General features: G+C 38.0%; 1 protein-coding gene across 1 annotated transcript in view; it reads left to right on the top strand.

Moving 5' to 3' along the window:
- Window positions 1–26,410, top strand: part of LOC128656482 (dystonin-like) — a 958,955-nt gene that overhangs the window by 743,605 nt on the left and 188,940 nt on the right. Inside the window, 5 exon segments of the mRNA XM_053710402.1 lie at window positions 4,338–4,570; window positions 7,208–7,337; window positions 10,126–10,325; window positions 11,462–11,957; window positions 21,527–22,995. Of these exon segments, the coding sequence (XP_053566377.1) occupies window positions 4,338–4,570; window positions 7,208–7,337; window positions 10,126–10,325; window positions 11,462–11,957; window positions 21,527–22,995 (2,528 nt within the window).

Here is a 26,410-nt window from a genome sequence, read left to right as displayed (position 1 = left end):
CCCATGGGTAAACACAGATCAACGAAAAATTCCCCTTGAAATTGGCAACCCAATAAATGATGACACACCGGATGGACTGGTAAAAGCCGAAAGGCTGCCTCCACATCCACCTTTGCCAACAATGCTCCAATCCCCGCTCTCCTGACCACACTCACCGCCTTATCAAATGAAGCATAACGTACTGCCGTCAAAGACGGGTCAATCCCGTCGTTAACAGACGCGCCCTTAGGATGAGACAGGTGGTGAATCATTCTAAATTGTCCCTCCGTCTTCTTTGGGACCACCCCAAGTGGGGACACCCTCAAATTCGGGAATGGAGGGTCCTTGAAGGGGCCCGCCATTCTCCCCAGTGCCACCTCCTTTTTCAACTTAACTTGAACCACCTCTGGGAATTGCTCAGCCGATTTTAAATTCCCAGGAACTCCCGAACCCTTTGAACCCTCGAACGGGATACGAAATCCGGAACTGAAGCCCGTCAGTAACAGCTCCGCATCCCCCGCTCTACCCCTTGTCTTACCGTATGGCTTAGCCATGGGGCCATCTCTCTTACCCTCACCGGGGTCCGAGCCCGTAGCAGCACCCTCACCTCCTTTTCCATTCCCCTTTCCTTTTCGGAAACATTTTGCCCCAGAGTGCGCACCTCCGCATCCTGAGCACTCGTGCTTGTATTTGCACACCCCTCCGAACCTACACACCCCTTCATTAAACTGGAAGCAGAGGCCTTTTTTAATTGCCACCGATGTGGTCCCCACTGACGTTCCACTAGCCCCCGTTCCACCATTCCGAAAGGACTGCCCCCTCAAAGGGGTCATTAACTCCAACCACACCCCCAGTTCTCTGTCGTCCCACCGCATCTCTGGACGTACCGCCAGCCTCTGGCGGAACTGTTCATCGTACCGCCACCAAGCAAGACCCCCATATGTCCTCTGAGCCCCTGATATTTCATCAAAATAGCAAAACATAGTCGAGCTCTGCTCGGGGAATTTCTCCCCGATCACGCTGGCTAATATGCAAAAAGCCCTCGTCCAGTTTGAAAAAGTTTTAGGTAATTTCCTCCACTTTTTCTTTCTCTCCTCCTCTTCCTTTTTGCCCTGTTCCCCTTTTGGATCTTCCTTTAACTCAATAAAGTGGTCCAACGGCAACAATGAAAAGATCTCTACAAACTCTCGTTTCCATATCTTTTCTTTAACCTCTTTACTCAGATGGATACCAAGTGGTCCAATTGAGCACAAGCAAGGCCTACGCAAGGCTTGATCCGCCACAATTAACACTTCACCGCTTGTAACCGGCACCGACCCTCCTTTTTCTACCCCACTCCCCGAAGGGGTTCCAACCACCGGTACACTAACCTCCTTCACTACCGGTACCCATGCTCCCGCTACTGTTCCTACATCACCCCCAACTTTCCTTTTGTCTTCTAATTGAGCCACCAGCTCCTTCAGACCTTTCATCACCGTCTCATACACTCCCCCCGACTCTTCTTTTTCTTTCCCCCCCTGCAGGGAACCCGCCGTCTCACCTGGCGGCCTTGACTCAGGCTCCTGTACCACTATTGTATCCTGTCTTCTCCTTTCCGCCCTGTCACCTGCAGATCCTCTCCCCCTATCATCAATGTTATAAGACATAGAGCTTTCCCTCCTACGTGTATGTTCTCGATCTCTATCCCGCCTGCCCCATGTGGGGGACGTATGCCTTTCCCGCTCCCTGTAGTCTATCCTTGGCGTCCGAGATCTCTCCCTCCGCCGTGTCCCTCTGCTCCTGCTCCTGTCCCTTCTGCTCTGTCCACCTGAACCTCCACCTGATCTCTGTGGAGAATGATTAACATGATGTCTCTGCCTCCTAGTGTCTTCCTTCTCTCTTCCCCTGCCCCTCTCTCGTTCTTCCCTCATTCCCCCAATTTGTCCTCCACTCTGAGTTACGTGTCCCCCCCCAGGCACCAGAGAATTGAGCAGCTGCATTAAAGTAGCCATCTCTCCTACCTGTGCCGAACTCTCCGGTTCCGTCTGCTGTCCCAATTGCAATTCTTCACCAGCGAAGTCACTGTAGGATTCATTCATCCACAGGACGTCCTCCTCCAGCTCCTGTAATGAAGACTGCACCGCAGGCAACCCCGGCCTTTCCACCGGGACGCCGTCCGACTCCTCCGGTTCTGAAACACAATCATTAACTTCCAAATTATTCCTTTTCTCAGTCCTTTTTCCCCCACTCCTGTTCTCCCTACCCCTCTCTGTCTCTGTACCCCTATTCACCCCATCCCCCCTACCCTCTGTAACCCTATCCCTTTCCCTTATATCCTGTACTAAAACCTCAACGGCCTCTCCAATCCCACTTGATATCCCTCCTGCACTATGCCTGACGTCCCTATTCGCCTCAGCTCCCCTTTCTCCACCTCCCTCTTTTCCCTTTTTACCTCTTGCCTTAGCTTGCCCCTTCCCAAAACCTCCTCTTCCCCTGCCCAAACAACGTCCACTATTCTCCCTCATGTTCCCTCCAATTCCTCCGCTACCACTCGCAGCACCTACAGTTTCCTTATCCCTCCTCTCACTGCTCCTTAAGTTTACACCTGTTCCTCCAACGCCCCTAACGCTTCTCTCATTCCCACTCATCCCCTCCCCCCTTCTCCTTCTATCCACACTCGCTCCCTCAAAGCCCAAGCCATCCCCTCCCTTCTCAGCCCCCTGTTTACTTATACCGCTCCTGGCGACTGCCACCTCACCCTCCCTGCTCCCCGCACAAACCTCATGTGTCACCAATACTCCCCCCCTCCACGCTGCCTACGCTCGTCCCCAGCAACCTAGGCCTCAGTGTTCCCCTCCTACTTCCTGCTGACACTGGAGATGTGCGCAGCTCCTCCACAGCCCTTCTCTTGCCTCCCGACTTTCCGCTAACTTCACCCTTGGCCGTATCAGGCCTCCCTTGACCCAAAGCTCCCCTCCTGTCATCCGGACTAAGCCGCACCGGCGGCTTCGTCCGCCTCACCGGCCGACCGCACCGCTCCTGACCTGATGTCCCTGCTGGCTCGACTGTCGACAACCCTTCACCGGAACCGCTGTCCTCTGAAAAGAGCCTCTGCTGGAGCCAGGTAACACCCTTTTCCGCTACCAAGGTCTTTACCTGTTCCAGCAAAAGGCTCACGCTCTCCATTCTGCCTGTCAGCTTTTCCCGCTTCACAAGGGAAATGATGCTGGCTTCCGCCTCACAACCCTCAATATTTATACTCGCTCCTGCTCCTCAAAATTCTGCCTAGCAACCCACTGCTATTGGCCTGCAGTGTGGTCACATGCCCCTGCTCTCAATTCATTCCTTCCGGGGCTTCTTTTACAACCTCTCAGCCAAAGGGCTTTGTATGACAACAATTGACACTCATCTCCAAACTTAAATTGACATTAAACTATAGTCTATATCAGCAACTAAGCACTGCATTGCAAATTAAGGGATATATTACAAGTGGAGCGCTAAATTATTAACCAGCCATTTCAAGTGGATGGTTATTGCTACCACACATATTAACACATAAATATATATGTATATATTGATTTACATATATATTTAAAAATGCTGCCCATCGCTGTGCTACTTACCCCCTTCGCTGCGCAAGGTTCCACAAAGCTCACATTCTTGTGCGCTGGTATTACAAAGTGGAGTGCTAATATTTCTTGCATGCAAGCGATATTTAGCGTTCCACTTGTAATCTGGCCCTAAATCTTTTAATATCCTTTAACACTATATTTTTCGAATCAATAAGCAGTTCAGTCATACACCTCTTGAATTTCCTGGTGAAATCCACACTGCTTGTCTTGGTTGTGGCTAATTAGATACATATGTAAGTGAGCTTGTGCTGAGCTTATCTGACCAATCACTGAATAGAATGTTGCAGCTAACTTTCTCACTGTAACAAGCACACTTTTCAGATGAATTTAGAGCAAAAGCAGGCAAAATAAATAATCAAATATTGAAATGGTTTCATTTCCTTAATTAAACATTTTACATTAAATCTTGAATGTAACATTCTTTTTACGCAATAATAATACTTAGGATATAAACTGCATGGCCACCTTACTTCAGCTTTTTCATGATTGCTATCTGCGTTAGGGATTTTGCATAATAAAATGATTGGTGCTTTAAATATTTTGCCAACTTTAATTACACATTTTTCATGCACAGCATATTTTAACATACAGGTATATATTATATGCATCCTAGAACTTGGGGGATGTATTGTTTATTTTTTATTTTTGTTAAGAAGTAGCTCTGGAAAGTAATAAATAGATCCCTATTTTGTATATCACTGTTGTCTCATAGATCAATTAGCTGAAAGCATAATTTTTGTTTTACAGAACTGGCTACAGTTCAGAAGGAGATGACTGATGTAAATCAAGGCTATGAGCACTTGGGAGTTTTGCTGAAAGAAAAAGTATGTGAACTGGAGAAACTTCTATCACAAATGCAGCAGGTTCAAGAGGAGACAGAGACAGTGATGCAGATAATCGAGAAAATGCAGAATGTTGCAGCATCATGGGAAGCTCCTACTGACAGTGATGCCATAAAGGCCCAGATAGAACAACATAAGGTGATTATTATAAACAAATATGGTATAGAAATACTATAGCTATTCCAGAAGATGCCATGGTTTTACAAGGCACTTGATATAACAGTAAAAGAGATATCTGCATTGCTGCCTTGTCTGACAGACAAGGTCTCTGGAACATAATAATATGGATTACTAAGGTGTTATTTACTTAAAGTGACAAAATACCCAAATGTTGAATCACATAAAAGTGATGCAGCATAGCTTTAAAAAAGCTGACTAGAAAATATCACCTGAACATCTCTATGTAAAAAAGAAAGATATTTTACCTCAAATGTCCTATGTATTCACACCCCACTGTAAAGAGACTTTAAGCAGCCAGTCAGGATGCTTGTCCCAGGACTAGCTAGGGAGTGTGCTTCTGTCTGTAATATACTTATTACTTCTGTGATTACCTTGTATCTAAGCCTTTGCAGACTGCCCCCTTATTTCAGTTCCTTTGACAGACTTGCATTTAGCCAATCAGTGCCCTCTCATTTGTAACCCCATGGGCAGGGTCACAATATTATCTATGTGTTACACATGAACCAATGCCCTCTAGCTGTGAAAAACTGCCAAATGCATTGAAATAAGGGGCGGCCTTAAAGGGCTTAGAAATTAGCATATGAGCCTAGTTAGGTTTAGCTTTCAACAAAGAATACCAAGAGAACAAAGCAAATTTGATGATAAACGTGAATTGGAAAGTTGTTTAAAATTGCATTCACTATCTGAATCATGAAAGTTTAATTATGACTAGACTGTCCCTTTAAGTATAATTGTTTACACAGCACTTACTCTGGTGAGTTTAAGAAATTTTGAGGTAAAATATCTTCCTTTTTTACATAGAGATGCTCAGGTGATATTTTCTTGTCTGCTTTTTACAGTTATGATGATGCATCACTTTCAAGTGATTTAGTATTTGTGTATTATGTCCCTTTAATATGAATTGTGCACATTATCAGTGAAATGTGCTTTATTAATGGGATATGACACCCAAAAAAATTATTTTGTGATTCAGACAGAGCATACAATTTTAAATAAGTGTACAATTTACTTCTATTATCAATTTGCATAGTCCCTATGATATTCTTTGTTGAACAGATACCAAGGTAGGTGTCTGCTTTACAGCTTAATCAAAATGACCAGTTTAAGGGCCAGATTTCAAGTTGAGTGTAAAATATAATTTCTGTGAAAGCAATACTCAACTGAGTAATACCAGTGCATGCAAATGTGCATTCCGCTCATGAGAGCGCGCTTCCATAGACTCCACAGGGAGTCTCATTCTCATGCCGTTAGACATGGCATGAGAACTAGCGAAGAGGGTAAGTCGCACAGCGATGACCAGCAATTTTCAATAAATATGTCAATGAATATTATATACACATATTAACACATAAATATATATGTATATAAGCATATACGTGTATATTTGCTGGGAACACACAGTTCCCATAGACCGCAATGTAAAGGCACTTTTCAGTGCCCTTTTTTGTTTTATAACACTCCACACTCACCACTTTTAACCTCTTAAAACTGCCTAGCGCAGTATTTCTTTATAAAAATAAAAATGCTTAATTATTTTCATAAGAAAAAAACTAAAATGCCCTTTAATTTGGGTGCATTTGGGGCACTTTAAGAAAATATTATGAGACCTTATTGTAATGGCTGGTTATTTCTCGCGCACCCGCACATGGGCGAATACGCCCCGTTTGGGGGTGCGTGATAAATTAGCGCTCTACTTGTAATCTGGCCCTAAATGTTTACAAGGGTAAAATTAACAAATTAAATCTTTAGCAAATAAGTTAAAGTGCACGGATGACACAGATTCAGTAATATCATTAAAAAGAAGATGTTCTAAAGTCATATGTTGTTTAAATAACTAGTATGCATGTTCCAGCTGTTCTCTGTTTTCTTTGTAAATAGAACTATGTTTTCTCTCCAGTTACTGGTTTAATATGAAGCAGAACAAATTCATAACACACAGGGCTTAAAACCTCTACCGGTCTGAAACATACATTGTGTTTACAGTAGCACTTTTAAATGTGCAATGAAAGTGATTTAGGGGCACTGAAATACTGTAAAAACAAATATGTACTAGTGGTGGCCAGGCCTTCCATTGCAGTAAACTTTTATTACCTTTTGATGCATAACTTCCAGTATTTCTGATACTGAAAAGCACAGTTCATTGTGTGAGAAGGGGGATGAATGGCTTTTGCACATTTTAATTCTATGGACTAGATTTATTAATCCCGGACATCAACACCCCCCTGTTTGCCCGGCATCAAGGCATTTATTATTGCACACCTCTCCTCAACACCTTCCCCTGCTTGTGCACGACCAATGTCGCATGAGCAGGGGCTGTCAATCTCCCCAGAAAGATTGAAAATCACTACTTTATAGTTATCGTATAGGATAAGAAGCAGTGTTCATTACAGCGGTCATCATGCGAGCCTGCATCCGAAAGGCGATCCGAAGCTACATTATATTTCTGTCTGACTGACTGTCTAACAATAACTTTACTCAAGATTCTCAAGTAGATTTTGTCACCATCTTTTAACATACATAAGAATGTGTTTTTTTTTTTTGTTTTTTTATTTGTTTTGTATATTTTTAAATATGTCTCAATATAATTTTTACCAGCTCTTTGCATCAGAAGTAAAAGAAAATGAGAATAAAGTGGAAATGTTGAAAAACAAATTGAAAGGATTAATTGAAGCTAATCCAAATTCACCAGAGGCTCACAAATGGAAAGAAACACTGGATAAAATAGGTACTTTATTTTTTTATTTTCATTTCTACACAAAGAAATGTTGGATAGATCACTTTAATGGAAGCTGTCATTTAAAAATGAGTGACTATGCATTGATTTTATATATACATATATATATATATATATATATATATATATATATACACAGTATATATATGCACACATATATATATATATACACAGTATGTATACACACACATATATATATATATATATACACAGTATATATACGCACATATATATATATACACAGTATATATACGCACACATATATATATATATATACACAGTATATATACGCACACATATATATATATATACACAGTATATATACGCACACATATATATATATATATATATACACAGTATATATACGCACACATATATATATATATACACAGTATATATACGCACACATATATATATATATACACAGTATATATACGCACACATATATATATATATACACAGTATATATACGCACACATATATATATATATATACACAGTATATATACGCACACATATATATATACGCACACATATATAAGCTATATTTGTATAATTCCACTTAACGCTTTTACTATTATCATATTGTACAAAGTCTTTTTCTATTCACTTTCTATTCCTATTGAGCATGTGCAAGGGTTCTTAGTATATACATATATGCGTTTGTGATTGGCTCATGATTGATATAGGGGAGTTAAAATGGAAGCAACTTTGAAATGTGTCAGTTGAACATCTACTACTCATTGGAAAGTGCTATTGTATTGACCTTTTATTATGCAGTTATTGAAGATGTAATTCTATTGTATTTAATGGTCACAAAACAGATTCAATTTATTCAAGGACAAAAACCTTTGTAGTAAAATGCCAGGTAACTAGTGTCATTATCACTGTCAGTGATAAATAAATAACTTGAAATATGGACATTCACATACAAGAAAACTATGAATTGCTAAATCATTTGTATGGGTAAAATTGTAAACAACAAACATTTTTACAATAGTGGTCAAGGATTCTGTCTAGAAGGGAACAACATGACACTTTGTTAATTAGTTAAAAATTGATAGGAATTGCATGTTTATTTTAGGTAATCGTGAGGCTTCTTTAAGGACACAGTATACAGAACTAATGCTTAGCAAACTAGATAAGCTAACAGTGTGTGGGTACTGAGATCAGTTGGTTAATCAGCTAACTGCAAGTTGTAATCCTGAGAGTGCCAACTCAGCTTCTTATATATTGATGATAGGTCCTATGTTGTTTATACAAGTTATAATAAATGGCTGATTTAACAGTTAAAGGGACATGAACGTTAACCTTAAAATTTCAACAAGCAATTTACTTCTAATATCAAATTGACTTTGTTCTCTTGGTATCCTATGATGAAAAACATACCTAGGTAGGCACTACCGGGAGTTAGCTTGTGATTGGTGGCAACAAACATATGTCTCTTGTCAATGGCTCACCATATGTGTTCCTCTAGGTCCCAGTAGTGCACCGCTGCTCTAGAGCAGTTTTTCTTCTTTTTGCAGGGTTAAACACATCATGCTCTTAATACATTATACCATTTTGTTTTGCACTGGTATATACATTTAATTTTTAAGTGTCTTAAAGGGAAAGGAAACCCAAAACTTTTCTTTCATGATTTGGATAGAACATACAATTTTAAACAACTTACAAGTTTACTTCTATTATCAAATTTGCTTCATTCTCTTGTTATCCTTTGCTGGAGGAACAACATTGCACTAATGGCAGTTAGTTGAACTCATCTAGTTAGCCAATCACAAGAGACAAATGTGTGCAGGCATCAATCAGCAGCTAGCTCCCACTAGTGTAGTATATTTGCATATTCTTTTTCAACAAAAGATTCCAAGAGAATAGGGATGAGCGAATGTTTCTAAAAAGTTAAAATTTATAACATATTTTGATACATTAGTTCATTTGAATCGAATTTCGAATGTTTAACATTCTAACATTCTATTTTTGAATCTTCGTTTTCGAATTTTTCAATAACATTCAAAAATATTTGTTCGAATATTAGAATGTTTAGCTATGTATTTTATATCACATACAGTTTCGAAATGTAATATTCGAATTCCAATGTCACATTCAAATTCAAAATAGTATTTTATTGTCTACAACTGTGTTTTATTAATGTAATATTTGAATTTGAATGTGACATTCGAATGCAACATTCAAATTCAAAATAGTATTTCTAGTCTAATACCGTGTTTTATAAATATAATATTCGAATTCTAAATAGTATTTCTAGTCTACAACTGTTTTTTTTTATAAATGTAATATTCAAATTTTAATGTGATATTTGAATTTAAATGTAATATTCGATTGTCACTTTCGAATTTGAATGCCACATTTGAATAGTATTTCTAGTCTACAACTGTGTTTTGTAAATGTAATATTCAAATTTGAATGTATTATTTGAATTCTAATGTCACATTCGATTTCGAAAGTGACATTCAAAAACTGTAAATAACATTTGATAATAGAATTTTTAAGAACATTTGTTCTTATCAACATTCGATTATGTAAATCGAATTTCTACAATAACATTCGTTCTAACATTCGAATTTGAACATAAACACATTCGCCCTTCCTTTGAAAATAGAAGTGCATTTAAAAGTGTCTTAAAATGGCATGCTCTATCTGTTCATGTAGGTTTAATTTTGACTTTCCTATACCTTTAAGTTGCTATGGGAAGAAAATAAAAAAAAATTTTGTTTACAAAGAGAAAATGTTATAGTTTCTGTTTGATTTCAATACATTAGATTCATCGTGGAAAAATGTTCGCCAGTCATCAATGGAAAGACAGCAAACCTTAGAAGAATCCTCAAATGACCAGACCCTGTTCCAGACTGCAGAGTCACAACTAAACCAGTGGCTAGTAGAGAAGGAACTCATGGCCAGTGTTCTTGGGCCACTTTCAATTGATCCCAATATGCTGAAAAATCAAAAACAGCAAGTTCAGGTGAGTGAGTGATTTTATTTGATCACTTTTTTTCCTCCAGATTTCATGAAACTGGAAATGGAAAGATTTTCTGCACAAAAAAAAAGAGTTGCTTATTGTGCCGTTGGCTGAGCTACTACTTGTCTTCCTGATAATGAAATTAAACAGATTTAGGCCAAAGTTTTATCTGTATCCTGTAGTAAATGTATCAAGCTCTGAAATCTAAAAGCATATATAAGTGGAGCTTTCAAATATATGTAGAATAAAGCTCATTGGGCTAAATACTTTGAAAATCACTACACTGAGGCTACTATGAAAAAGATCTAGCAACCATAGGTTTCTATTTGTGATTTTCATGTTCACACTGCTGTTATTGAGTGAGAGACAAGGACCTATATGTGGGTCACTAAATAATAGTAGCTCCTCACTAGCCTTTATAACCAGACACCTTAGATGCCAGTGCTATAGCCATTTAACCCTATCTGTGTCCTCTCATTGTTTCTAAAGTAATGAATGAAAAAAGCATAGCTTGCAGCTTCTGAATATAAAGTGTTTCTCCACTTTACTCACAAGTAATACTAAAAAGAGCAAGTTTATTCTTTTCTTCTTTAGGATAAATTACATAGTAATATCCAGCATCTATGTGTATATTCCATGATAGTCTTTACAAATGAGATATATTCATCACCCTCACTTTTTGTAAAAAGAAAACCATGATAGAAACACCAATGGTTGATGTTTGATATAAAACCCCTGTATAATTGTCATGTTTCTGTAAGATTTAGCTTCATACAATCTATAATATATTTGAAGCAAAACTGCTAATGTTGGTGTTTGTTACTTTCCGAAGCTCCCTTTCAAATGGCTTTGATTCTCTACCATTGCACTGGGAGGTTGATTTCTGCTGCTGTATTGAAATTGAATTATTGGTTTGACTACAACAGGCAAAAAGAAATATTTAAAATGACAAAATAAAATTAAGATCTATTTCTAAACAATTTAATACACTCCAGCAGGGGGAATGGATAATTGGGAATACATTTATTTGGGAGACAATGTTATAGTGAAATGACCCTTTAAAATAGTAAGCAGAACAAAAAAAAATGTTCTACAACTGAATGCTATTGTGCCAATAAACTGTTCTTGTTTTGTTTTAGATTCTTTTAAAAGAATTTGATGCTAGAAAACAGCAGTTTGAACAGCTTAACTCAGCGGGGCAAAGGATCCTCAGCAGGCCGGGCGAGCTCCCTCACAGCAAAGAGGTTGTAAAAGAGCAATTGGCTACTGTTGAGTGCAAATGGGGAAGTCTGACAGGACAACTAAATGACAGATGTGACAGGATCGACCAAGCTATTGTCAAAAGCACCCAGTATCAGAGCCTTCTTAAAGACCTGTCTGAAAAACTAAGTGCCTTGAATAACAAATTAAGTAGCAACATGGTGGTAAGCGCGGGACCGGATGCTGCAAAACAGAAACTTGAAACTGCCAAAGAGCTTCAAGAAGCTGTAAAGGAGGAACTAAAGAATATACAGAATGCAAAAGTACTCTGTGAGGAGCTGTCTCATCTGGTGGCAGAGGCATATCTGAGAGCAGAACTAGAAAGGCAAATGGACGCTATTGTTAGACCTTTTACAGATTTGGAACAAAAAGCAGGTTAGTTTTTGAAGGAATTTTTATAACTAAAAAACAAAAGAAAATGAAAACAATTAGAATAAGTTGACTATTATATGTGATAAAATGTAATGTGCTATTTTTCACAAAGCACAAAAAATGCATCAAATGCCAGAAGCATACACAGAATTGGCAAAATGACAGGCAATGTGTGTGCCCAGGTCAATATATGCATTGGCAAAAATGTTAACACTTAACCCCTATACAAGGAAGTAATAGTACAAAAGAAGAAGACACATAGGGTTTCTATTTATCAAATGTCTGTCCGACATGATCCGATCAGCGGATCATATCTGATCGGGTTGATTGCTGTCCGCGGCCTCAGAGCAGGCGGACAGGTTATGGAGCAGCTGCTTCATAACTTTCAGGCTCGCCAGAAACACACGGCTTCAAGCTCCATACGGAGCTTGATAAATATGCCCCACAGGGCTAGATTACTGATGGAGTGCAATCATTTGCGTGAGGCAATGCAAGTGTGAATTGCGAGATTGTGATATTTTTCATGCTCAACTCCTTATTACAAGTGGCACAGTGTTTAAATTACCGGGAATTAGTTTGCACAAACTCGTTTTAATTTCTGCTCGCCATGTTTTCTATTGGCGGCATTGAGCATCAATGTGTACTCGTACTACAAGTTGCAATTGCTCGTATGCAATCATATTTTACACTCAAACTTTTTATGCAAACTTAAAGCTTACGTAAAGAGTTTGGGCTGAGAAACAAATTGCACTAAGCACCCCTAAACAGCCACATATCTATGCAAATTACTCTGCTACACTATTAACCCCTAAATCACCACATGGGCCACCGCAAATTTCCCTGCTACACGATTAACCTGTAAACCACTACATAGCCAACCGCAAATTAACCTCCCTACACTAGTAACCCCTAAACTGCCACAAACCCCCCCATCCCAAACTACACCCTAACCTATTAACCCCTAACCCCCATAAACCCATCACAAAATATACCCTAACCTCCTAAAAGCTTACTCTCCAAGACCCCTAACCTAAGACCCCGTAAGTTGCAAAATAAATAAACACTGCCATTACAAAAAATAAAAAACACTAGCATTAAAAAAAATTACCAAAAAAAAAAACAGCAAGACCTATCATAAAACTAAAGTCCCATTAAAAAAAAGCCATCCCCTACAAAAACCTACCCTAAAACTGCCCTGAAAAACATAATTTATGTAAGAACTTACCTGATAAATTCATTTCTTTCATATTAGCAAGAGTCCATGAGCTAGTGACGTATGGGATATACATTCCTACCAGGAGGGGCAAAGTTTCCCAAACCTCAAAATGCCTATAAATACACCCCTCACCACACCCACAAATCAGTTTAACGAATAGCCAAGAAGTGGGGTGATAAGAAAAAAGTGCGAAAGCATAAAAAATAAGGAATTGGAATAATTGTGCTTTATACAAAAAAATCATAACCACCACAAAAAAAAGGGTGGACCTCATGGACTCTTGCTAATATGAAAGAAATGAATTTACCAGGTAAGTTCTTACATAAATTATGTTTTCTTTTCATGTAATTAGCAAGAGTCCATGAGCTAGTGACGTATGGGATAATGACTACCCAAGATGTGGATCTTTCCACGCAAGAGTCACTAGAGAGGGAGGGATAAAATAAAGACAGCCAATTCCGCTGAAAAATAATCCACACCCAAAATAAATTAAATGAAAAAAACTGAAATTATAAGCAGAAGATTCAAACTGAAACAGCTGCCTGAAGTACTTTTCTACCAAAAACAGCTTCAGAAGAAGAAAACACATCAAAATGGTAGAATTTAGTAAAAGTATGCAAAGAAGACCAAGTTGCTGCTTTGCAAATCTGATCAACCGAAGCATCATTCCTAAACGCCCAGGAAGTAGAAACTGACCTAGTAGAATGAGCTGTAATCCTTTGAGGCGGGGTTTTACCCGACTCGACATAAGCATGATGAATTAAAGATTTCAACCAAGATGCCAAAGAAATGGCAGAGGCCTTCTGACCTTTCCTAGAACCGGAAAAGATAACAAATAGACTAGAAGTCTTTCGGAAATTCTTAGTAGCTTCAACATAATATTTCAAAGCTCTAACTACATCTAAAGAATGCAATGATCTCTCCTTAGAATTCTTAGGATTAGGACACAATGAAGGAACCACAATTTCTCTACTAATGTTGTTAGAATTCACAACCTTAGGTAAAAATTTAAAAGAAGTTTGCAACACCGCCTTATCCTGATGAAAAATCAGAAAAGGAGACTCACAAGAAAGAGCAGATAATTCAGAAACTCGTCTGGCAGAAGAGATGGCCAAAAGGAACAAAACTTTCCAAGAAAGTAATTTGATGTCCAATGAATGCATAGGTTCAAACGGAGGAGCTTGAAGAGCCCCCAGAACCAAATTCAAACTCCAAGGAGGAGAAATTGACTTAATGACAGGTTTTATACGAACCAAAGCTTGTACAAAACAATGAATATCAGGAAAATTAGCAATCTTTTTGTGAAAAAGAACAGAAAGAGCAGAGATTTGTCCTTTCAAGGAACTTGCAGACAAACCTTTATCCAAACCATCCTGAAGAAACTGTAAAATTCTCGAAATTCTAAAAGAATGCCAGGAAAAATGATGAGAAAGACACCAAGAAATATAAGTCTTCCAGACTCTATAATATATCTCCCTAGATACAGATTTACGAGCCTGTAACATAGTATTAATCACAGAGTCAGAGAAACCTCTTTGACTAAGAATCAAGCGTTCAATCTCCATACCTTTAAATTTAAGGATTTGAGATCCTGATGGAAAAAAGGACCTTGCGACAAAAGGTCTGGTCTTAATGGAAGAGTCCACGGTTGGCAAGAGGCCATCCGGACAAGATCCGCATACCAAAACCTGTGAGGCCATGCTGGAGCTACCAGCAGAACAAACGAGCATTCCTTCAGAATCTTGGAGATTACTCTTGGAAGAAGAACTAGAGGCGGAAAGATATAGGCAGGATGATACTTCCAAGGAAGTGACAATGCATCCACTGCTTCTGCTTGAGGATCCCTGGATCTGGACAGATACCTGGGAAGTTTCTTGTTTAGATGAGAGGCCATCAGATCTATTTCTGGAAGTCCCCACATTTGAACAATCTGAAGAAAAACCTCTGGGTGAAGAGACCATTCGCCCGGATGTAACGTTTGGCAGCTGAGATAATCCGCTTCCCAATTGTCTATACCTGGGATATGAACCGCAGAAACTAGACAGGAGCTGGATTCCGCCCATACCAGAATTCGAGATACTTCCTTCATAGCCAGAGGACTGTGAGTCCCTCCTTGATGATTGATGTATGCCACAGCTGTGACATTGTCTGTCTGAAAACAAATGAACGATTCTCTCTTTAGAAGAGGCCATGACTGAAGAGCTCTGAAAATTGCACGGAGTTCCAAAATATTGATCGATAATCTCACCTCCTGAGATTCCCAAACCCCTTGTGCTGTCAGAGACCCCCAAACAGCTCCCCAACCTGTCAGACTTGCATCTGTTGAAATTACAGTCCAGGTCGGAAGAACAAAAGAAGCCCCCTGAACTAAACGATGGTGATCTGTCCACCACCTCAGAGAGTGTCGTACAATCGGTGTTAAAGATATTAATTGAGATATCTTTGTGTAATCCCTGCACCACTGGTTCAGCATACAGAGCTGAAGAGGTCGCATGTGAAAATGAGCAAAGGGGATCGCGTCCGATGCTGCAGTCATAAGACCTAGAATTTCCATGCATAAAGCTACCGAAGGGAATGATCGTGACTGAAGGTTTCGACAAGCTGATATCAATCTTAGACGTCTCTTGTCCATTAGTGACAGAGTCATGGACATTGAATCTATCTGGAAACCTAAAAAGGTTACCCTTGTCCGAGGAACCAATTAACTTTTTGGTAAATTGATCCTCCAACCATGATCTTGAAGAAACAACACAAGTCGATTTGTATGAGATTCTGCTAAATGTGAAGACTGAGCAAGTACCAAGATATCGTCCAAATAAGTAAATACCACAATACCCTGTTCTCTGATTACAGACAGAAGGGCACCGAGAACCTTTGTAAAAATTCTTGGAGCTGTAGCTAGGCCAACCGGCAGAGCCACAAACTGGTAATGCTTGTCTAGGAAAGAAAATCTCAGAAACTGAAAGTGATCTGGATGAATCGGAATATGCAGATATGCATCCTGTAAATCTATTGTGGACATATAATGCTCTTGCTGAACAAAAGGCAGGATAGTCCTTATAGTTACCATCTTGAATGTTGGTATCCTTACATAACGATTCAATATTTTTAGATCCAGAACTGGTCTGAAGGAATTCTCCTTCTTTGGTACAATGAAGAGATTTGAATAAAACCCCAGTCCCTGTTCCAGAACTGGAACTGGCATAATTACTCCAGCCAACTCTAGATCTGAAACACATTTCAGAAATGCTTGAGCCTTCGCTGGGTTTACTTGGACACGGGAAAGAAAAAATCTCTTTGCAGGAGGCCTTATCTTGAAGCCAATTCTGTACCCTTCTGAAACAATGTTCTGAATCCAAAGATTGTGAACGGAATTGATCCAAATTTCTTTGAAAAAACGTAATCTGCCCCCTACCAGCTGAGCTGGAATGAGGGCCGCACCTTCATGTGGACTTGGGAGCTGGCTTTGGTTTTCTAAAAGGCTTGGATTTATTCCAGACTGGAGATGGTTTCCAAACTGATACCGCTCCTGAGGATGAAGGATCAGGCTTTTGTTCCTTGTTGTGACGAAAGGAACAAAAACGATTATTAGACCTAAATTTACCTTTAGATTTTTTATCCTGTGGTAAAAAAGTTCCTTTCCCTCCAGTAACAGTTGAGATAATAGAATCCAACTGAGAACCAAATAATTTATTACCCTGGAAAGAAAGGGAAAGCAGAGTAGACTTAGAAGACATATCAGCATTCCAAGTTTTAAGCCATAAAGCTCTTCTAGCTAAGATAGCTAGAGACTTATACCTGACATCAACTCTAATGATATCAAAGATGGCATCACAAATAAAATTATTAGCATGTTGAAGAAGAATAATAATGCTATGAGAATTATGATCTGTTACTTGTTGCGCTAAAGCTTCTAACCAAAAAGTTGAAGCTGCAGCAACATCCGCTAAAGATATAGAAGGTCTAAGAAGATTACCTGAACACAAGTAAGCTTTTCTTAGAAAGGATTCAATTTTCCTATCTAAAGTATCCTTAAAGGAAGTACCATCTGCCGTAGGAATAGTAGTACGCTTAGCAAGAGTAGAGACAGCCCCATCAACCTTAGGGATTTTGTCCCAAAACTCTAATCTGTCAGATGGCACAGGATATAATTGCTTAAAACGTTTAGAAGGAGTAAAAGAATTACCCAAATTATTCCATTCCCTGGAAATTACTTCAGAAATAGCACCAGGGACAGGAAATACCTCTGGAATAACTACAGGAGATTTAAAAACCTTATCTAAACGTTTAGATTTAGTATCAAGAGGACTAGAATCCTCAATTTCTAATGCAATTAGGACTTCTTTGAGTAAAGAACGAATAAATTCCATTTTAAATAAATATGAAGATTTATCAGCATCAACCTCTGAGACAGAATCCTCTGAATCAGAAGAACCAATATCAGTATCAGAATGATGATGTTCATTTAAAAATTCATCTGAAAAATGAGAAGTTTTAAAAGACTTTTTACGTTTACTAGAAGGAGGAATAACAGACATAGCCTTCTTAATGGATTTAGAAACAAAATCTCTTATGTTATCAGGAACACTCTGAATATTAGATGTTGATGGAACAGCAACAGGTAATGTAACAGTACTAAAGGAAATATTATCTGCATTAACAAGTTTGTCATGACAAACAGTACAAACAACAGCTGGAGGAACAGATACCAAAAGTTTACAGCAGATACACTTAGCTTTGGTAGCTCCAGCACCCGGCAGCGATTTTCCAGAAGTATCTTTTGACTCAGCTTCAACGTGGGACATCTTGCAATATGTAATAGAAAAAACAACATATAAAGCAAAATTGATCAAATTCCTTAAATGACAGTTTCAGGAATGGGAAAAAAATGCCAGTGAATAAGCTTCTAGCAACCAGAAGCAAAAATCAATGAGACTTAAATAATGTGGAGACAAAAGTGACGCCCATATTTTTTCGCGCCAAAAAAGACGCCCACATTATTTGGCGCCTAAATGCTTTTGGCGCCAAAAATGACGCCACATCCGGAACGCCGACACTTTTGGCGCAAAAGAACGTCAAAAATGACGCAACTTCCGGCGACACGTATGACGCTGGAAACAGAAAATAATTTTTGCGCCAAAAACGTCCGCGCCAAGAATGACGCAATAAAATGAAGCATTTTCAGCCCCCGCAAGCCTAACAGCCCACAGGGAAAGTCAAATTTTTAAGGTAAGAAAAAAATGAATTATTCATATGCATTATCCCAAATATGAAACTGACTGTCTGAAATAAGGAATGTTGAACATCCTGAGTCAAGGCAAATAAATGTTTGAATACATATATTTAGAACTTTATATAAAAAGTGCCCAACCATAGCTTAGAGTGTCACAGAAAATAAGACTTACTTACCCCAGGACACTCATCTACATGTAGTAGAAAGCCAAACCAGTACTGAAACGAGAATCAGTAGAGGAAATGGTATATATAAGAGTATATTGTCGATCTGAAAAGGGAGGTAAGAGATGAATCTCTACAACCGATAACAGAGAACCTATGAAATAGACCCCGTAGAAGGAGATCACTCAAATAGACAATACTCTCCTCACATCCCTCTGACATTAACTGCACGCTGAGAGGAAAACCAGGCTCCAACCTACTGCGGAGCGCATATCAACGTAGAATCTAGCACAAACTTACTTCACCACCTCCATAGGAGGCAAAGTTTGTAAAACTGTTTTGTGGGTGTGGTGAGGGGTGTATTTATAGGCATTTTGAGGTTTGGGAAACTTTGCCCCTCCTGGTAGGAATGTATATCCCATACGTCACTAGCTCATGGACTCTTGCTAATTACATGAAAGAAAAGGGCATTTGTCAGGCAGTGCCCTAGTTGAAGTGATTATCTCCAAAAAAGTGATCATAGATCTTTTGCATTACAAAAATGAATATCTTAAAAAATCCTGTACTAAAAAATGTCTTATGCTACAAAAACCTATCTGCCAAAAACATATGCCTTGAAAAGGGCATAAATGATTATACCTCTTTTGCTAGTCTAAATAAAGTTTCACACTAATAAACCTAACTGGCAAAAAACAGCTGGTGAACTGCTTGTGCAATGCTGCCCGCTGCAAGTTTGTGGCCAGTCGGCCGCTAGCAGGGGGTGTCAATCAACCCGATCGTATAGGATCGGGTGGATTGATGTCCGCAGCCTTAGAGGCAGCGGACCAGTTAAGGAGCAGCAGAAACAGGGGCATCAGGGGCCATTTGGCCCTTGATAAATCGGCCCGTGGAGTTTACTACTAAAATGTTAGCAATCTCAAAATGTCAAACGCTTAAAATGAAAGCCATGCAGTATTTGTTCCCATTTATTCCTAAATCCATACCTTTAATCACTAAGATCTGTTTTTTCTAGAGCTAGTTAGAAGGAAAAAATAATATACATTGGATAGTAATGGGTACAAATATGTAAAAGCATTGTTTGGATCTTAATATGATAGCTAAGATACTTAACCTTTCCTGCCACGTGGGCACATGCACAGATCTCTCACATACACATCTACACTTATACATATACAAACATCACATACACATCTACACTTATACATATACAAACGTCACATACACATCTACACTTATACATATACAAACGTCACATACACATCTACACTTATACATATACAAACGTCACATACACATCTACACTTATACATATACAAACGTCACATACACATCTACACTTATACATATACAAACGTCACATACACATCTACACTTATACATATACAAACATCACATACACATCTACACTTATACATATACAAACGTCACATACACATCTACACTTATACATATACAAACATCACATACACATCTACACTTATACTTATACAAACGTCACATACACATCTACACTTATACTTATACAAACGTCACATACACATCTACACTTATACATATACAAACGTCACATACACATCTACACTTATACATATACAAACGTCACATACACATCTACACTTATACTTATACAAACATCACATACACATCTACACTTATACATATACAAACATCACATACACATCTACACTTATACATATACAAACATCACATACACATCTACACTTATACTTATACAAACGTCACATACACATCTACACTTATACATATACAAACGTCACATACACATCTACACTTATACATATACAAACGTCACATACACATCTACACTTATACTTATACAAACATCACATACACATCTACACTTATACATATACAAACGTCACATACACATCTACACTTATACATATACAAACGTCACATACACATCTACACTTATACTTATACAAACATCACATACACATCTACACTTATACTTATACAAACGTCACATACACATCTACACTTATACATATACAAACGTCACATACACATCTACACTTATACATATACAAACGTCACATACAGATCTACACTTATACATATACAAACGTCACATACAGATCTACACTTATACATATACAAACGTCACATACACATCTACACTTATACTTATACAAACGTCACATACACATCTACACTTATACATATACAAACGTCACATACGATGGTTTATATATTTGTTTTTGCAGCAGGCACTGTTATGATATATAAAAATAACCCTACAGTCTTTTATCTGCCCTGACATTACTCATTCCCCTTTAACATAAGCAACTGATTCCAGAACCCCTTTGCACAATGTAATATTTTATGCAGCATTTCATCTGAAAAAATGGCACTTAACTCTTCTGTGAGTAAATCTTAAACTGCTCACATTTGTGTAAGAAATTAGTAATGATAATAGTAGTAAATAGTAATTGCAAGAGTCTGCAAAAACAAAGGAAGCCAGTGATTATTTTTTTTAGAGAAGATTTAAATTAAGATTAATAATTATATTTTCTCTAATTAAGCTTAGTGAGACTGATCCTACAGGATCATATAAAACATGGCTGTCTGCATAATCATCGTTGTTCAGCTTGTTTTATCCTTTTGTGTCTGGTAATATATCCCTGCAGTAATATATTCAGTCTTTTGATGAAAAAGACTTAAAACCTTATGTTCCGTTAACCTCTGCCCCTGTATCTTTGTCAGGGGCCTTTGTCTGTTGTCACATTGATGTCTGTATATGTTGTTTCTGCATTAAACTGTGCATCATTTTGCTAACAAATTAAAGATCACATTTACTAACTACTACATTAATGCAGCAAAGGATGTATATTTTTTAAGAATGGGAATAAATATTATGGATTTTTTAGCTGCTATTGTTAAATAAGTTGTCTTATTTGGTACTTACATGGTTTAATTCTGTATTTTAAATCATCAGGTCATCATGTTGAACAGTTACAATCAGCGTTAGCCAGCTCTCAGAAATTTCATCAGATGTCTGAGGATTTCCAGTCGTGGTTAGAAACTAAGAAAAAAGAGCAAACTGAAGCTCCACTTATATCAGCAAAGCTTGATACCTTGAAATCATTAATCAAAGAGCAGGCAGAATTTCAGAATACTTTGAATAATCAGCGTGATGCCTATGGAAAAATTATAGCAGAGGGTGAAGGTCTCTTACAAAAAACAGAGGGAGATGAGAAATCAAAACTCCATACTCAGCTTTCCGAGCTTAAGTGTAATTGGGAAAATATAAATAAACAGGTATCTGAAAGGCAGCACAGTTTAATTGATTGCCAGCAGAAAGCTATGAAATACAAGGAGGTAGTAGACAATATTCAACCGTGGATAGAACAGTGTCAAAATAAACTGTCTGAAGTCAAACTTTCCTTAGATCCAGTTGCAATAGATAATTCAATTGGTGACGTGAAGGTTTTGCAAAAGAGTGTTGATAAGCAACGTGGAACTGTAGAAATGTTAAATAGCGCTGCAAACAGTTTGTTAGCTGTCTGCCAAACAGATAAAGAAACCATTGTAGATGAGAGCGACACGCTTAATAACCAGGTGGCATTGCTCATAGACAATTTGCATAATAAAAAAGACTCTTTGGAGAACATGGCTCAGCATCTTAAAGATTTTCATGAATCTGTTAAAGAGACAGAAAAGCAGCTGACTGTCACTCAAGAGCACCTGGAAGCACATGAGTTGCTTGGGCCTCAAGCTTGCAGTAACAAACACTTAACTATGATGCAAACGCAACAAAAGACACTCCAGAACCTAGGAACCCATGTAGATCTCATGGAGAGATTAGCTCAAGAACTTGTTGTGGAAGCATCTGATGCTGAAGGTGTTTCTGATCTGCTGCTACAAGCAGAATCTCTAAAGCAAAAATACAATAACATGAGTCAGAAGGTTGAAGAAAAATGTTCATTTTTAGAAGCCAAACTTCAAGGTATAGGACATTTCCAAAACAGTATTCGAGAGATGTTTTCTCAATTTGCGGAACTAGATGATGAGCTAGATGGCATGTCTCCGGTTGGACGTGATCATGCTACACTGCAATCACAGAAACAGGATGTAAACACATTCCTAAAGAAACTTGGTGATCTAATAACAAGCAATGAAAATGCCAACAAAACTTGTAAGCTTATGCTGGCAACTGAATCATCTCCAGACCTTATCGGCATCAAAAGGGACCTGGAAGCCTTAAATAAACAGTGCAACAAGCTGTTGGACAGAGCAAAGTCCAGGGAAGATCAAATTGATGGGACCATCACTCGCATTAAAGAATTTTATAACACATTACGCAAGTTTGTTGAAGTGATTAGCCAAGTGGAAGAACATGAAGAATCCCAAGGTGCAGTTGGAATGGAGACTGATGTTATAAATCACCAGTTAAACACTTTTACGGTAGGAAAATCATGTATAGTGCATGTTTTCATTATATTTCCTAATCAACAGATATAAAATGTAATTACATTCTTAAACAATGTAATTACATACTTAAAAAGTAAACGTGTGATTGTTTTATGTTTGCATTCTGCATCAACTCTGTTGCAACAGAAAAGTCATGTTCTGAGGTATAAAGTCAGCTATGTTTAAAGGGATGTTGACATTTTATATAGCTAGATGATAGATAGTTGTTTTACTGTTACTGTTCTAACATTTTAATGTCCCTTTAAAGGGATAGAAAGGTCAAAATTGCAATGTGTTTTGGGTGCATATCATTTTTAAATAGAATCATTTTTGCAATATACTTCCATTAGCAAAACTTCTACTAGTAAAAGTTATACTGTTTTTCAGTGGCATACACACATAGGGGCCTATTTAATATGGTGCGAGCGGACATGATCCGATATTGCGGATCATGTCCGCTACACATCGATAAATGCCGATAGCATACGCTGTCAGCATTTATCATTGCACCAGCTGTTCTGGTGAACTGCAAGTGCAATGCCGCCCTTTGCAGATTTGCGGCCAATCAGCCACTAGCAGGGGGTGTCAATCAACCCGATCATATTCGATTGGGTTGATTTCCGTCCGGCTTTAGAGCAGGCGGACAGATAATGGAGCAACTTGATAAATATGCCCCATAGGCTGCAAGGGCCTGTGCACTAGTATTCAAGCTCAGAGAGCTGGCAGTGGTGTGTTTTGTGTCTGTGAAATCTTAATTTGTATCATACAAACACCTGCTGACTCTCTGAGAAATTGTGGTATTTGAATACTGGTGCATGGGTACTCACAGTATATGTGTGTATACCTCTGAAAAACAGCAATACCATTTCTGTCCCTTTAACAGTATACTGTACCTGTTATAAGCATTCTACTGTTATATCTCATATGACAATGAAACCTTCGGAAGAGTTTTAATAAGCTTATTGTTGCTGTCAAGGCAACAGGTCCTGCAATTGTAATTGTTATAGTTTTCTTATGTTACATAATTGCAGTCACTATTAGTAAAATTTTAAGAAAGAGTCATAAATTGTGTAACTAAACCAATTTTTGTGTGTGAAAATGGGATAAAGCTGTTTACATTGATACTCAAACTAATAGATAATAGACATGTGCATTTGTTTTGGGAAGAATAAAAAAAACAAAACAAAAAAGACATTTTTCATTATTTTCGTTGCTATACCAACCGAAAAGGGGAAAAAAAGAAAAGAAGAAAAGTTTTATTTTCTTATAAAATTTTCATTTTCAATGGTATGATGTTTTTATGATGCAAGCAGGCATTATCCAATGAATAGAAAATCCCAAACAAAGTTCCAGCACCTGGGAGCAAAACGGTGTGCAAGCTCAAGGGGTACTGCACAATACCCAAAGCAAATACATATCACAAGGAAAGAGCCGCACCACCAGTCTCTTCAACAGATTTATTGAGTATAATCTGTACAATATCAAAGCCAGACCAGAAAACAAAGTTTTGGACTTAGTCCTTAATCATGTATGGTTACACCTGGAGTTAATGGACATTATAAACCCTTACAAACCACCCCCTCCACTATACCTATTTCCTTCAACACACCTAAAGTGATGCCATCTAGTGGTCATATACAGAAATATATCAACAACAGATAATATTTATCCATATTACCATGCATAACTTCTAATAAAACAGGATTTATATAGACAAAAGTTGTTACAAACAATTATTATCAATATTATAATATATCAAAGAATATATATATCTCTCACAAATAATCTATATTGCATAAACCCCTCAGAGGCATAGAGACCAATCTAACTCCCTATTCATCCCTTTAAGGTGCATGGTACCCAGTTTGCTGATCCAAAAGGCCTCCCTTATTTTTAACCTTTTAGTTCTATCTCCACCTCGCCTAAGGTGTCCTACCTGCTCCAAAATCTGATACCTGAGTTGGCTCAAATTATGCCCAACAGTCAAAAAATGGTTAGCTACAGGGGCATCTTATTTTTTTAGTTCTTATACTGCTCTTGTGTTGGTTAATGCGTTCATGGACAGAGTAGGTGGTCTCACCAACATACCCCATCCCACATGGGCATTTAATGTAATACACCGCAAAGTCAGTGTTGCATGTAAAATATCCCCTAATATCAATTTTGTTTCCTGTGCTCAAATGACTAAAAGAAGGGCCTTTACGCAAATTATTACAATTAGAACAGCCAAGGCATGGAAAACTACCAAAATTCTTTTTACCAATATAGCTTTGGACCAAAACCCTAGAAGGACCAATATTAGCATGTGCCAGCATATCCTTCACATTTCTACCCCTTCAGTTGCCAGTTACTGTGTGACTGTGCACCCCAGTTATACTATTTTTAAAAAGTTTACTTATTGGACTTAAAGGGACATGAAACCCACATTTTTCCTTTTTTGATTTAGAAAGAACATGCCATTTTAAACAACTTTCCAATGTACTTCTATTATCTAATTTGCTTCATTCTCTTAATATCATTTGTTTAAAAGCATATCTAAATAGGTTCAGTAGCTGCTGATTGGTGGCTGCAAGTAGATGCCTTGTGTGATTGGCTCACCCATGTGCATTGCTAATTTTTCAACAAAGGATATCTGAAAAATGAAGCAAATTAAATAATAGAAGTAAATTTGAATGTTGTTTAAAATTGTATTCTCTATCTGAATCTTCAGAGAACAATTTTGGGTTTCATGTCCCTTTAAATATAGAATACTATAGGATATTACACTACTTATCTTATTTGTCAAAGTAAAAATACAAGTTGTTGTTTGCTTAAAACTTTTTAATAAGTTAGTAGTTTTATTTTAAAAAAATATTAACCCTTTTGTCTCATAGCCAAGCGACTGCTGGCCTTGCACTTAGTTACCCAAATATTTTCTCTCATGATTCAGATAAAGCAAGAGCAGACATTTTTAAGCAACTTTCAATTTTTTTTCTATTACCAATTTAGCTTCATTATCTTGGTGTCCTTTGTTGAAGGAGCAGTAATGCACTACTTGTAGGGAGCTAGCTGAACACATTGTTAAACCAATGAGAAAAGGCATAAATGTGCAACCACCAATCATCCGCTAGCCCCCTTCCAGCTACCTGTAGGTAAGCTTTTTAACAAAGGATATCAAGAAAAAGAAGCAAATTAATAAAATAATTAACTGGAAAGTTGTTTAAAAGTGCATGCTCTATGTGAATCATGGATGAAAAAAATATTTCATGTCCCTTTAAGTATAGACACTTTCAGTATAGTAATGTTACGTATGCATAGTATTACTAGTTGTTACTGTGGGGCCGATTTAAAAAGCTCCGTATCGGCCCCAATGCCTCTGTTTCCTTGCGAGCATTCAGGCTCTCTGGAACAGGAGTTAAGAAGCAGCTGT

Source organism: Bombina bombina, chromosome 4 (genome assembly GCF_027579735.1).
Source record: "Bombina bombina isolate aBomBom1 chromosome 4, aBomBom1.pri, whole genome shotgun sequence".
NCBI classification, from domain to species: Eukaryota; Metazoa; Chordata; class Amphibia; order Anura; family Bombinatoridae; genus Bombina; species Bombina bombina.
Note: the sequence above shows the minus strand (reverse complement) of the source record. Positions and strands in the feature narration are given on the sequence as shown.